At 55.5% G+C, this 13,502-nt stretch overlaps 4 protein-coding genes across 4 annotated transcripts; all 4 read left to right on the forward strand.

Annotated features, from left to right (window-relative positions):
* Nucleotides 1-208: 208 nt before the first annotated feature.
* On the forward strand, nucleotides 209-3,447 carry LTHEOB_9268 (Alpha beta hydrolase fold protein; the record flags this gene model as incomplete). Its single annotated transcript, XM_035518837.1, has 2 exons — nucleotides 209-2,471; nucleotides 2,525-3,447. The coding sequence occupies 2 exons, from the start codon at nucleotides 209-211 to the stop codon at nucleotides 3,445-3,447; spliced, it is 3,186 nt and encodes a 1,061-aa protein (XP_035368873.1).
* Nucleotides 3,448-4,842: 1,395 nt separating this feature from the next.
* Nucleotides 4,843-6,022, forward strand: LTHEOB_9269 (Carcinoembryonic antigen-related cell adhesion molecule 1; the record flags this gene model as incomplete). Its single annotated transcript, XM_035518838.1, has 3 exons — nucleotides 4,843-5,338; nucleotides 5,402-5,902; nucleotides 5,961-6,022. The coding sequence occupies 3 exons, from the start codon at nucleotides 4,843-4,845 to the stop codon at nucleotides 6,020-6,022; spliced, it is 1,059 nt and encodes a 352-aa protein (XP_035368874.1).
* Nucleotides 6,023-7,021: 999 nt separating this feature from the next.
* LTHEOB_9270 (NADH-ubiquinone oxidoreductase) lies at nucleotides 7,022-7,572 on the forward strand (the record flags this gene model as incomplete). Its single annotated transcript, XM_035518840.1, has 2 exons — nucleotides 7,022-7,296; nucleotides 7,500-7,572. 2 exons carry the CDS (start codon nucleotides 7,022-7,024, stop codon nucleotides 7,570-7,572), a joined length of 348 nt encoding a protein of 115 aa, XP_035368875.1.
* Nucleotides 7,573-10,717: 3,145 nt separating this feature from the next.
* Nucleotides 10,718-12,814, forward strand: LTHEOB_9271 (Membrane transporter; the record flags this gene model as incomplete). The annotated part of the gene is made up of 6 exons (XM_035518841.1): nucleotides 10,718-11,174; nucleotides 11,235-11,285; nucleotides 11,335-11,370; nucleotides 11,428-11,597; nucleotides 11,817-12,225; nucleotides 12,285-12,814. The coding sequence occupies 6 exons, from the start codon at nucleotides 10,718-10,720 to the stop codon at nucleotides 12,812-12,814; spliced, it is 1,653 nt and encodes a 550-aa protein (XP_035368876.1).
* Nucleotides 12,815-13,502: the final 688 nt, after the last annotated feature.

Here is a 13,502-nt window from a genome sequence, read left to right on the forward strand (position 1 = left end):
CGCTGCTCGCTCCAGCACACTGCGGCGCCCGTGGCAGCGCGCCTCCGCACTCTCGTTTCTTGCGCGCTCTTTGCGACACAATCATGCAGCCAGCTCCCATCGCACCCGCAGCCGCCTTCCGTGGAAGCTACACCCCTACCGCAGTCCACCACGCCTGCTGATTCCATTCCGTCGTCCCTTGCGTCGCGCCCTCCGCCGTCCACCAACCATGGAAGACCCGCCGCCTGCGACCCCGCTGCAGAATGGGAGCGCCAATCCCAAGCGCCATACCCTGCCCGCGTCTACGTCCGCCCCCCGAGAGGGCCGCTCCCGGCGCTCGCCCAACCACATCCGCCCAAAACCCGCGTCGCCCGAGGTCATATCGTCGCTGATCGACTCCTTATCCGCTATTTCCCTGCCTGCACAAGACCACTTTGAGAATCTGCCGCGCATCGGCGGCGGGGATGGTGACAGCTACTCCGTCCCTGCCAGCCCTGTGGCATGGCAGTCTGGGTTTCAGAACGGCCACGGGGGGTTTGGGGTCGAATACGGCGTGCATAGGAACCAACGGTGGGAGGAGGAAAGGCAGAACGACCCGGACTTCGACGAGGCCGCCGAACCGCCGGTCATTAAAACCGCCCCACCGCCTTCAGGCTATTCACCGATCACCGCTCCGAAGGGGCACAAGCGAGACAGGGAAGGCAGCTCTCTCAAGAACTACATCCTCTCCACTTCCAAGAGCTGCAGCTCGCTAAACTCGAAGCACTCGAGCAACAAAGATGATGCGAGCAGCATCGCAAGCAGCATAACGCGCGGTCTGCGTCGCCACTCCACAAACAGCAGGGCTTCTTTGGAAAGCCGGCGCAGCGCAACCAAAACACGCAGCCTGGGCTATGCGAGCTCGCATGAGAGACTGCGGAGCCGCGACAGCGACTCGATCGGCCTGAGCAGCCCGCCGTCGGCTCTCTGGTCTCCCACAAAGAGCACCTCAGGCCCGCCGAGTCCGAGGAAACGGTCGCTGCAGTCCTTAAGGGGCTCCAGAATCGACGAAGTCCCCTACGAAGGGCCTTCGACGCCGCCGCGAAGGTCCAGGCCGAAGCCAGCACCTATCAACACCACCCCCGGTCCCGCCGAAGTTGAGGAGCGCGGCCCAAGATGGCCAGATGATTCCATTCCATCAAGGACTTCCAGTCTCCGTCACCAGTCTCAAAGTCCAGCCAAACACCGGCGGATAAGTTCGAGATCTCGGAGCAGGACACAGTCCAAAACAAGGACTGTCATTGAGGAAGACGAGCCAATGGAGCCGTCGTTTGAGCCCGAAGGAAAGGGCAAAGAAAAACTAGAAGAACCAGAGCACGAGGAGGACACGCAGGTCACTCGGCGAATCAAGGAGCTCAAGAGGCAGAAAGAACTCCGGGACAAAGAGGCAGGAAGCCTGCACCTCAACGTCAGCGGTGACGTTCAGGAGCCTCCCCGATCACCTAGTATGCGCACTCCGCTTTCCCCCATCACCCGTGCCCTAGAATTTGATGAGCAGCGGCCCATTGAAGAGTCTCTTGCAAAAGCTCATAGGATGCTTGGCCTTGCTCCAACCGAGATACGACGTTCGTTGACGAGCCCCTTACCCCTAGGGGATGTTGCAAATCCCGCTCAGCCTGAACAGAACGGCGGGTCGAAGAACGATGTTGAAGACGACCTCCCGATAGACTACAAGCTCGCGTTGCAGTCACTAGGTCGGAGTGAGAGCGAGAGAACCGCATCGAGTAATCCGAGTATCCGCCCGTCGCTCTCATCCATGGGACGCAGCCACACCATCGCGGGCCGTCCCTCGGCCGGTAGCAACAGCATGTCGGCCATGATGCAAGAGCACAATAAACGGTCTCTTGAAGAAGCGGCACACAAACTGGACCTGCACCTTAGCTTCGAAGCCCCATCGGATTCGCGAGCACCCTCTCGAGCGGCCAGCGCTGAGTCTACACCGTCGTCACGGCAGTCGCTCTTCGTGCCGCCGACAACAGGTTTGAAGCGATCCAACTCCAGCAGCAACGCCAAAAAGAAGCGATGGTCGCACCCGGACATCCCCTTGAAGGCTGAACAGAAACATAATGCAAAGGTTGATCAGATTAAGAGGGATTCGATGCAGGTCAAATCCCCACTCAAACCGCCACAAGTCCCGGAAGCCGTTTTAGAGGAGCCTCTTCGCCCTAACAGTGGGGATTCAATTGACGACGATGTCGACGCTTTCTTGTATTCGCCACGCCTGACGCAGAAGGTACGCGAACCGAATACCGGACGAACCATCTGCTTCTCTGAGGTTGGCGACCCGAATGGCTTCGCAATTTTTGTCTGCGTCGGAATGGGGTTGACTCGCTATGTCACTGCTTTCTACGATGAGTTGGCGACATCTCTCAAGCTGAGACTGATCACCCCGGATCGACCGGGAGTAGGGGAGTCCCAGTCAGACCCCCATGGAACGCCTCTCAGTTGGCCGGGTAAGTTCAATGAAGGACCCACAGTGTATGCACCACTGACGAATTCCATGTAGATGACGTTCTTTGTATTTGCCAAGCGCTCAAGATCACCAAGTTCTCGATCATGGCGCACTCGGCCGGCGCGATCTACGCCCTAGCAACAGCCTTGCGCATGCCGCAACACATTCGCGGCCGCGTGCATCTTCTCGCCCCATGGATTCCACCGTCACAGATGACTGCGGTTGGCCTCCCCGTCAATGCGCAGACGCCGGAGCGCCAGCTTCCAAGAGCGCAGCGTCTATTGCGCGTTCTCCCAACTCCGCTGTTGAAAGTGGCCAACTCTAGTTTCATGAGTGCAACCTCGGCTAGCATCACACGGAGCGTACCCAAGTCCCCTCAACGGGTCAAGCGCAAGAGTTACATTGCCGGCCAACAGAATCCGGCCGCCCGAGTATCAGTTGCAGCAAACAAAAATCGAGAGTCAATGATGTTGATGGACCGCGTGTTACCCAACGGTAGTGCCCTTGAGATAGCCGCCAATGACCCAGACGATCCGAATCACGAGGTGGCAGCGCAGGCGAAGGCGGCAATGACGCTGGCGGAGCAAGAGCGGCGCCGTGAGTATGACACGAGGCTCACTCTGTCGGTGTGGGACATGGCGACCACGAACGCAAACCCGGCTGTCGACTTGCTCGTATGTCTGGAACGCACCCAACAGATTGGATTCCGCTACGTGGACATCACTCGGGCTGTTGTGATACACCACGGCAGCAGAGACACGCGCGTACCGGTCGAGAACGTCAAGTGGCTGGGCCGCACAATGAAACGCTGCGAGGTGCGCATCCTTGAAGGCGAGAACCACGGCCTCATGGCCAGCGCAGTAGTCATGGGCAATGTGCTCACCGAAATGGCGAGGGAGTGGGAGGACTGGACGGCGGTGGTGAAGGAAAGCCGCAGCCGTGACAATCTGCGCGCGCAATTCAATAACGGTTCATGAGGAGTTCAACCTCGATTTCATCCCTTATCTGCATGTGGCCGACCGACCAAATGAGGCCATTTTTCCCTTCAATACTGTCCGGCTGTCCAGCAAATTTCATTTGTCGGGAATTTTGTCGACTTGGATTTCCTTGCGATTTTTGGTTTGTTGTTGTTGTTGTTGTTGGATTCTGGACTGTATACCCCTGAGATACCATTTCTTCGTGCGTTGAGTGGTGTTGTGAACAAGATCAGAAGCTGTCACTTGCCTTCACATCTGACCCTGCTTTCGTGACGTTCGCTAGTAATTCGTTGACCCGCTCACGAAATGGTTACCTACGAGAGACGGCTAAAAAGACCGAGAAATAGTAGATAGGATAGCTTCTAATGGAGTAATAGGTGGACGCGCCCACTGGACAAATTGCGCGGAGACTTGCCGTTACACGTGGCCGGGTTTACTAGGTACGCGCCGCCGGAGATGTGGATGTGTGCGTCAACTTGCAGCGTTGTTGATGCAAGGGGAGGTGGCAGATCACAGAGCCGAAGGCTAGCGTAACTTTGTTTGTCGCTCATGTCACAGGCAGTTGAAGCTGCCGTCTGGACGAGATGTGGAATTAAGAATTCTAGATACACGTTCGGACGCTAACTTAAACTATCTAATGTTATTTTTTTTTTAAAAAAAAAAGAGCAGCTGAGGTACAGTCACCCTGGATTCGAGGATTATGCTAGCCCTCGGCTGCAATACACCTCCGTAAATGAAGCTGCATGCGACGCACAGGCTGCGGCGTCGGTGTGGGTTGCTAGGCAGCGTGTTGGTGCAGCTGACGAGACAAACACGACGGCGAAGTCGGGCACACACACAAATTGCCCATGTGCACTGCCGTCACAGCGCACAGTCCGAATATTTTGAGTCGGCGGTATTGCTGTTAGTGCCGCGGAAGCGGCGTATTCGAAACTTTCAGCCTCGCGATTTTCCTCAAGCAAGCTGGGGAGAGCGTGGGCCACGCCGCGCGAGGTGGTTGGGAGGAGGCTGGCAAGCTCGATAAACCCACCCGCCCTGCATCACTTCCCGCCCAGCTCTAAGCCCGCATTCCTCTTCCCTCCCACGCACTCACTTCACTCTCCGTCTTAGTTGCGAACGCCTCAGTCGCTCGTTCAGCGCCGGATTTTCCGTCCTACCTGCATTCCACCTTTGGGCGCGGAGACAAGCTCGACGCTGCGGGTAGATCACAGATCACGCCGACCCCACCCGGCTGCCGACGAGGAACCCTCCCGCCTGCCTTCGACTGCATTCCGCGTCGCCAGCAGCCCGCCCCGCTCGCTCGTCCGTCTTTCTCGCGAGCTGAGCGTCCGACGGCATTCCACCAGCTGCGGCTGTTCCACCAGGTCTTCGACAGCGTCGCAATCGTCGCCCAACATGCTCGCTCCAAGCTCGCTTGTCTCCACATTCCTGGTCGCGCTATCGCTATCCCCGCAATGGTCGAGCGCCAACCCCATTCTAACCGCCGATGACGTCGTCGTTGAAGAGTACCACAACGTCACTCTCGTCGAGCGCGCCTGCCAGTACCCATGCGGCTGGTCGGGCCAGCTCTGCTGCGAGAGCAGCGGCGCGTGCTACACCGACTCGTCCAACCAGGCTCAGTGCAGCGCGACGGCTGGCAGCGGAGGCTACTGGCAGTACTACACGAGCACCTGGGTCGAGACCGACAAGGTGACCAGAACTGAGGTTCACAGTAGCTACGTCGGCGGCGCGACTGTATCAGCACAAGCGACCGGAACCGCCATCTCGTGCAACACGGTCAACGGCGAGACTGCTTGCGGCAGCATTTGCTGTACCTCGAAGCAGTACTGTCAACTCGACGGGCAATGCGCCGCAATCGGCGTGTCCGAATCACCTGGAGCATCCCCAACGGGTACGGGAGCCTCATACTCTGCGCCGGTGCGTCCGACGTCGGGAACGCTGATCACCATCACAGCTACCGCCGCCGCAACCACAACTGTCCCATTCGAGACGCCTGTTGCTACTGGCGCCACCGCGCCCGTGACTGCCGGTGAGAGCAGCGGCGGCGGTCTCAGCGGAGGTGCCATTGCCGGCATCGTCATCGGCACTTTGGCCGGTATTCTGCTGCTTGCGCTTCTCTGCCTCTTCTGCTGCGCGAAAGCCGCTTTTGACGGCATCCTCGCGATCTTCGGCTTCGGCAAGAAGAAGCGTCGTACCGAGTACGTCGAGGAGTACCACCGTCACAGCCACGGCAGTGGAAGCCGTCACTCTGGCTGGTACGGCGCCGGCGACCGCCCCTCCAGACCTCCGCCGCCGAAGAAGAGTGGATTGGGCATGGGTGGCCTTCTCGCCGGCCTCGCAGGCGCAGGAGCTCTTTTTGGTCTCAGCAAGAAGAGGCACGAGTCTCGCTACGACGATGACAAGACGACGACGACCGACTACAGCAGCTATTATTACAGTGACTACACAAGTTCAAGTGAGTGATCGCTCCTTTCTTCTTCTGTGAGAAAACCAGATTGCTAACTGACCTTTAGGCAGCGCCAGCTCAGACGACAGGAGGACGAGAACCACCCGTTACACCCACTCGCGTCGCTAGAGCCAATTGCATCCTCAGCATCTTCAACCTGTACAAATTCCACGGGCGGAACCAAAATTGCGGGGCATACGCATGCCCTTTCTAGCGCACCCGGACGTTGCAGTTTGCTTGCGTCGCTTTTCTCCGGTTCCTTAGGGTTTTCCTCTGCATTTGGATCGCCCCGTTTCTTACGGAGGCCTTGGCGTTTGCGGCATATATTCCCCTTCGGTTGCTCCCAGCGACGAGTCGTCGAGTCGCTTTCGAGGGATGTTCTTCGTTTTATTTGTTTTGTTTTCTAAGCCACGCGTAATATAGCGGGTGAATGACTTTAGACGAAATGTGGCTCTACGACATTTGAGGATAGGGAAAGCATGGAAATGATGGAGATGGGACGACGAGATGACAGCAGTAAGGGTTTAATGAGCATGATTAGATGGGAAACGGCATCGTTACGAAGGATGTACGTAGTTATGAGACATGGCAGCGCCGGCCTAAAGGGGGTGGCATTCTTCGCCAAGGCAAGGCATGGCAACGGAATGGGGGTGGCAGAGCAATTCGAAAGAGACAAAGAGCAACTAATACATGGCCTGCTTCTTTCGACATGTTGCCAACTACGAAGGAGGAGCGGTGTGCAGTGGCAAGACACTCCATTAGCCCGATTCGTTCGGCGCGATGGAAGTGACAGCAATTGAAACGTGACAGACCAGTCGTAATGTTCGGAGTTCAACCGATTGTCGGCGGCCGTAGGGAGAGAACTGCCATGACTCACCGCCTTCCTCGTGACACTGCCTCTGTCCTGCGGAGCACAGACTGGCCCGCGGCAGACGACGACGCACGCACCGCCGGCAACCTCAACTTCCAACCTCACCCGCGCGGCCACTTTGACCTCATCCCCATCCATCCCCCCTCATCGCTTTCAGCGCCAACACCGGACCCGACCGCCGCACCTCGGGTCTCGCCAAAACCTTCGCATCAATCGGACCCTCTCCACTCCGCCTTTTTCATTCTCGTGGCTGCGCCATGTCGTCCTCGATCCGCAACACAACGGCCGCCGTCCGCCGCATAGCTGCGACCAGCACCAGCACCGTCGGCCGCAGGAACCTGTCGTCGACGCCCCGCCGCCTCGGCGGCGACGCGCACGCGCACGGCGACCACTACGACCCGCCCAGCGGCTGGCTGTTCGGCGTCCAGCCCGGCAAGTACCAGCAGGAGGGCTGGGAGAAGGTCTGGTTCTGGGGCTTTTTCGGAAGCCTCGGCATGGCGGGTCTGGCGTACTGCTACAAGCCCGACACGAGGTACGTTTCTCCGAGTCGCTGCCCGCTTATTCGAGAGTGAATTGGCCAGGATGGGAGAGTGGGTTCTTTTTGGTGGGGTCGGAGGGGCTGGAGATCGATGCGTGCGGGGGTGGATGGAAGGGCGAGGGGCCAATGAACGAAGGGATATTGATGGAGTTGGGTTGGTTGCGACGATGCTAATACGGTGTGCTTTTTCCTTGCAGCATACAAACCTGGGCTCTTGAGGAGGCCCGGAGACGGCTCGAGGCCGAGGGTATCCTGGAGGACAAGAACTAAAGGGACGCCAATTTTCCGATTTCCATCTGTACCGTTCACGTGGACGAGGAAGCCAATCAATTTCGACCCTTTTTCTTCCGCCCTTTTTTCTCCCCATGACGGACTTTTTGGGAAACTAGAAACAGACTCGGGTGGTAATCTCATTTCGGGCTGAGAATCGGTTGGGTCGTGCATCACCACGGTCGTGTTCCACCAGGTTTTATTTCTTCCAGAAACGGATGCGAATACAGAACATCTTGTTGCGACTCCTGGAGGCAACAAGAAACATACAACGTTGTACATACACGGCTTCGAGTGGGGGGAAAGGGACACTGCAAGCAGAAACTTTTCTTTTGTTTTGATCACGGTAATAGACAAGACCGGATGCCGGTGAACGAGAACCTTCAGCTTCGACCGCCCTTCTTGTCTCATGTTTTAAAGGTTACATGTGGGGACGCGGACAGGGACTACCTGGTACAGGGCACCACTTGACCAAGTTTCGGGTATCAAGTCCATCAAGGTTTTCGGGAGATTTCTGATGTGCAGCTGAATCAGGAAACGGGAGCTAACCTAAATGTCTGGGAAAGTGGAGCCCCACCCCTCAGCCGACCAGTTTTCCGACAAGTGATCTGCAAAAAATGATGCTTTGCTCGCTCACGAGGATAGCAAGAGTCGGGACCGCTATCAACACCACGTCTCGCAAAATGCTTTTTGCGAGAGGTGAGCAAGACCCACCGTCGCTCTTTTTCTCTTTCTCTCCTTTTTTTCCCTCTTGTTTTTGCATCCGTTTCATGATTCGCGGATGACCATTATTATCGTACGAGGGCTTCTGTTATTGATTTTGTGTGACGCGGACCTAGACCTCATGACTCGGCAATTTTTCACGGCTGAAGACCGTTTTATTCTGCGACGCCCGTTTCCGGCCAGCGTTCGGGAAAAATCGCTACGACAGTGTACCTTCATATATACTTCACAGAGCAAGCTGCTAATCGCAGAGATCTCATCATCGCTTGCATTATTGAACACAGTCTTGTACACTTTCCTCTTTCGGATAGACGTGGGAAACGCCCTCTCATACCCCTCCAAATCTCCAACCACAGAACGATGCTATTAGAAGAATCGACATGCCCGGCGCATTCCTCGAAGCACGCCGACTGCAGAGACAAGTACTGGACGTGCCACAGCTGTGGGTTGAGAACACATCGGGAGCGGACGAGGCAGTGCTTGCAGTGCGGGCACACGTGGTGCTGGAATTGCGAAAAGGCCTCGGCAGGTGGCGGGAGCTTGATCTTTCACAGCTAGCGTGCCGACGCTTGGACAACGAGCGTCATCTGGCGACCCACGCTTAGAGAGCATCTCCGTTGCATTCTCGTGGGGGCTTTGACAGCTCCGGCATTTCCACCACTCTTTCACTTCCTACCAGCCGATTTCAAGGGCTCGTCGCGCTCACGGATCAAGAGTCCAGATGAGTACTGCATCCATTTTGGCCGCTGGATGAGTATTGAAGATCTACAGATTTCCAGGACCTGGAATTCTGGTTTCCGAGCCTCATGAAATGCATGTGGTGGCTGTCTACCTATCCATATCTCCTTTGGAATATCCTCGGCCGGTAAATCATTTGGCTACACCGATAGAGACCCCATAGTGGGATAATCACAGGAAGCACCTACCCGAAAAGCGACTAGACCGTGCGGATTCGACCTGCAGGGCTACTGCCTGCAGTGGACGGCTTCATATCTGGTTCCCGTCACCAGCTGCGGAGTTTTCGGACAACTGGGCCATACTTTGTCTCCAGAAACTCGGCGATTTCCAAGCATCTGCTGCCACGGGCTCGGTCACATCTGACTTCCCGCTCATGCAATAGACATCTCCTACAACGCTCGCCCTCACTGTCAGAACTCCGTTCATGTCTATTTCTATTCATTGGTGCCGCACCCTGTCTCATTTAACTCACACCCCCAAAAATCAGTTCATCACCTCTATGTCTCTCCACCAGCTGTAAATTTTCATCCGCGAAAAGCTCACCAGCAGACCCTGATCCTTGTTTTCTTGTCTACTCCTATTGACGGAACTGGAAAAGGTGTGTAGAGTTGTCCTCGATGCTGTTTGTAAATACTGAGCGTCCAGTTGGGGTACAAGAAGAGCCTGCTAGTGAATGTTTAATTGAGGAAAATTCAGAATCAGATGTTTATCTAGCACAAGGTACGCAGTCTTTCCACGTCTTTTTTTTTTTTTTTTTGGCTTTGCCATATCCTTTTAGTCTCTTTTTCAAAAAGGACTTGGACGGTTATGATCAAGCATTCTATCCCACTACATTGGAAGGACAAGATTGAGCCACATCGGGGTTCCTTGTTGATAGAACATGGCGAGTTGACCGGTCAGGCGATACAATGGCCTGAGGGCCCTTCTGTGAGTCTCCATAGCTCTATGTAGATCCTCATTTTATTCAAGAACTCCTCTCATCCAGTCAGTTGGCCATTTGCCGTCAAGACTCGGCAGATGTAGACTGGTCTTTCTCTTAGCGGCCGCGTAGCTCGCATGCGGATCTGCGTCGCGTGGTCGATGCCTGACGGTTCGGATATTTTGGCCGTCGAACATGTGTTCCACTGCTACCTCATCAAGGCACAACAGCGGGAAGGGACACGATCGATCGGCGGCGGGGAAGCTAAAAATCGCGCCATACGGGGCGGAGTGGGGTTGGTTCCAGATAAGCGAGAGGTTGGTGTTGCGGTCTCCCGTCGCGTGCGGCATCCGCAAAGGCCCATGACGCACGTCATCGACTTCCCGGCGAGTTCTGTACGTCGACCTTTCCTCTCAACTAGATGCTCCGACGCGTCAAGAAATCACCAGGTCTCAACGCGAAAAAAACTCCAGTATTTATCAGTGACATGAAGGAGGAAAACACGGACGGAGGATGCTTTTATATCCTCAGAGCACAAGGTTCATCAGGCGCAACGCTCCTGCACGGGTGCCACCCCCCAATACGCCAGCCGCTAGCTCATTTCCGCATCGCGTTTAGCCCGACGCTGATGCCATGGAACTACGCGTTACACAGCAGAGACCACGCGGGATGCATCAAGCTTACTCGCAGCTGTTGACGTCGACTTGACTCCCATTCATTCAAAAACAGCACTCGATCCCCCGCGCGCCCCGCCAAAAAAAGATTATGTCCGAGAGCTCGTACCATGACGAGCGGGAAGACGAAGCACAACAGCCCCTTGTCGTCACCCGCAGCCCGGCAATAAATGAACCCCTTGATCCCGACGAAGCCTCGATCCCCTCGATGTATCTGCACACTACCGACGACAAAGACCCCTCGCTCCAGCCTCTCATGGCAGACTTCGACTACAAGAGCGCCGGGGGCTTTCAGCCCGAACGCCTAAGCGGCGACGCAGTTGATGTGGAGCGTTCGACCTCGCTGACCGAGGCCCTGCATGCCGAGGGCCTTTCGCTGTTCGAGAAAAAGTGCGTCCTCATCAACCGGGAGATCGACGCCATGGGCATGGGCAAGTACCAGTGGTACGTCTGGTGCATGTGCGGCTTCGGTTACTTCTTGGATCTGCTGTGGGCCAACGCGTTTGGCCTGGTCCTCGGTCCTGTGCAGCAGGAGTTTGGCTTTGGAAGTGAGTTCCTGCTAATCAATGTCGTCATTTCTGCTGACTTTTTCTTTTGTTTGTGTCCAGATGACCAATCGGGAAATATCTCGACGTCATTTTCCGCGGGGTTGACCGCAGGTACTTTTGATACTTGTGAAAATCCTCGCAGCAACTAACCAGTAGACAGGCGCGTTTGTATGGGGAGTGCTGGCGGATATCGTTGGTTGGTGACCCGACTTCAAAATTCTTTGGCATAGGAGAAGCTGACCATATTTTCCAGGTCGGCAATGGGCTTTCAACCTTACAGTCTTGATTGCTTCGATTTTCGGAATCTGCCTGGGGGCGCCAAACTCGTACAGCCCTTTCCTGGTTCTCACGGCCTTCACAGGATTCGGTATTGGGGGAAACATCCCCATCGATACCACCATTACGCTAGAATTCATCCCTCAAGTAAGTCACTTGCTTGTAAAATAAAGTTAGCGCTAATTATTCTAGAACAAACGATTCCTCCTGGCTTTGCTGTCGATCTTCCAGCCGCTCGGAGTACTCATATGCTCAGCACTCGCGTACGCATACATTCCAGCGCACTCGTGCACCCCGAACTTCGCCGATTCTAATCCGCTCCCATCATGCCGAAATTCTGCCCCCGGCGCTGAATGCTGTTCCAAGTCAAACAATATGGGATGGCGATATCTGATGTATACGCTCGGTGCCATGACGATTTCACTGTTCTTCATCCGCACCATCATATTTAGGATGAAAGAATCGCCAAAGTACCTTGTGTATAGGGGACGAGATGAAAAAGCCGTGCAAGTCATCCATCACATTGCAAAGATTAACGGGCACAACTCGAGGTTAAGACTTGAGTCATTCGAGCAGTTGGAAAGCGAACATGACCAATTCTCAGGAACGACTGGACTTGGAGCAGGCAAATCCCAGAGGGATCTCTCGTTGGGCAAGAAGGTGGGCTTGGAGCTTGAAAGGTACAAGCTGCTATTCAGTAGCTGGGAGATGACGCGTCTGACTATCTTGGTGTGGCTGACGTACATCATGGATTACTGGGGCTTTACCGTAGCCGGTGAGATTTTCAACCCCGCCTGCCCGTCAGTTCCTATGCACTAACATTCCATCAAACAGGCACTTATCTCCCCAAGATCATCGCCATCAAGAACGGCTCGCTCAACCTCTCTCTCGACTTCACTTACCGCTCCTACCTCCTCATCTACTTCCCGGGCGTCTTCGGCGTGGCACTCGGGGCTCTGCTCTACAACGTGCCGCACATAGGGCGTAAGTGGACGATGGCGGTGTCGGCGGGCCTGATGGGCGCCTCCATCTTCATCTTCGCCTCGGTCAACTCCGAGGCATCGAACATCGGTCTCAACGCCATGGAGTACTTCTTCCAGAGCATGTTCAACGCCGTCCTGTACGGCTGGACTCCGGAGGCCTTCCCAGCGCCCGTCAGGGGCACGGCTTGCGGCATCGCGAGCTTCTGGGGCCGCTTGTTCAGCATCATCAGCCCGCTGATCGCGCAGAGCCTGTACGCGAAGGGCGAGAGCGGTGATGGCGATATCAACGCCGTGTTGTACTTGGCTGGCGGCGTGACACTGGGATGCGTGCTTTCGGTTGCGCTGCTGCCGAATAGGAAGCTGGGGACGCAGAGTATGTGAGATTGTGGATAATGCATGGCAAATGGGTAATTGGGATAGAGGAAAGAGGATAAGACCTGGTGTTGAAGGCTTTCAGTAAGCGGTGCTCTGCTCGCTCTATTATGTTACCTTTCTTCTTGAAGCTTGCGTCACTTTTGACGTTGTTCGGTACAGTTTTTCCCAGGATCGTTTATAGGGACGTGTCAACAATCCGACGTGGCTGTTTTCTTTCACTCTGCTGTTCGACTTCAAACGCTTGGAAGAATATTATCCCAATGGCACTCCTCAAATACGGCCTGCTGCCAGCCACTTCCTATGTTCTGTTTTAGACTCTTTGTCAAAGTCTCACTGATGTTCCAACACAAAGCATCACCCAACGCAGGCAAAATCTCCGCCGCAAGAGGTATAAAAACATAACGAAGCTGCGCAGATACCTTCATAAGCATCGCCCCCAAAGCATTTCACCAACGGGAGACGCTGCATCGCCAGAGACGCAGCTCAAGTCCACCAGCGCTACGAGAGGTCACCTAGACTACAAAACAACCACGCTTCTCCCGCAACACCGCAACCCCCAAGATGTCATCTACCACACAACCACTACCCAAACCACCTCCATCCCATTCCAGCCACCATATAGTGTGCTTCCGCAACCACAGCCACCGCCCTGCCGTCATCATCGTCGCCCGCAGTCATCATCCCTGGCGCTGCT

The sequence above is a fragment of the Lasiodiplodia theobromae genome (genome assembly GCF_012971845.1).
Source record: "Lasiodiplodia theobromae strain AM2As chromosome Unknown scaffold_31, whole genome shotgun sequence".
NCBI lineage: Eukaryota > Fungi > Ascomycota > Dothideomycetes > Botryosphaeriales > Botryosphaeriaceae > Lasiodiplodia > Lasiodiplodia theobromae.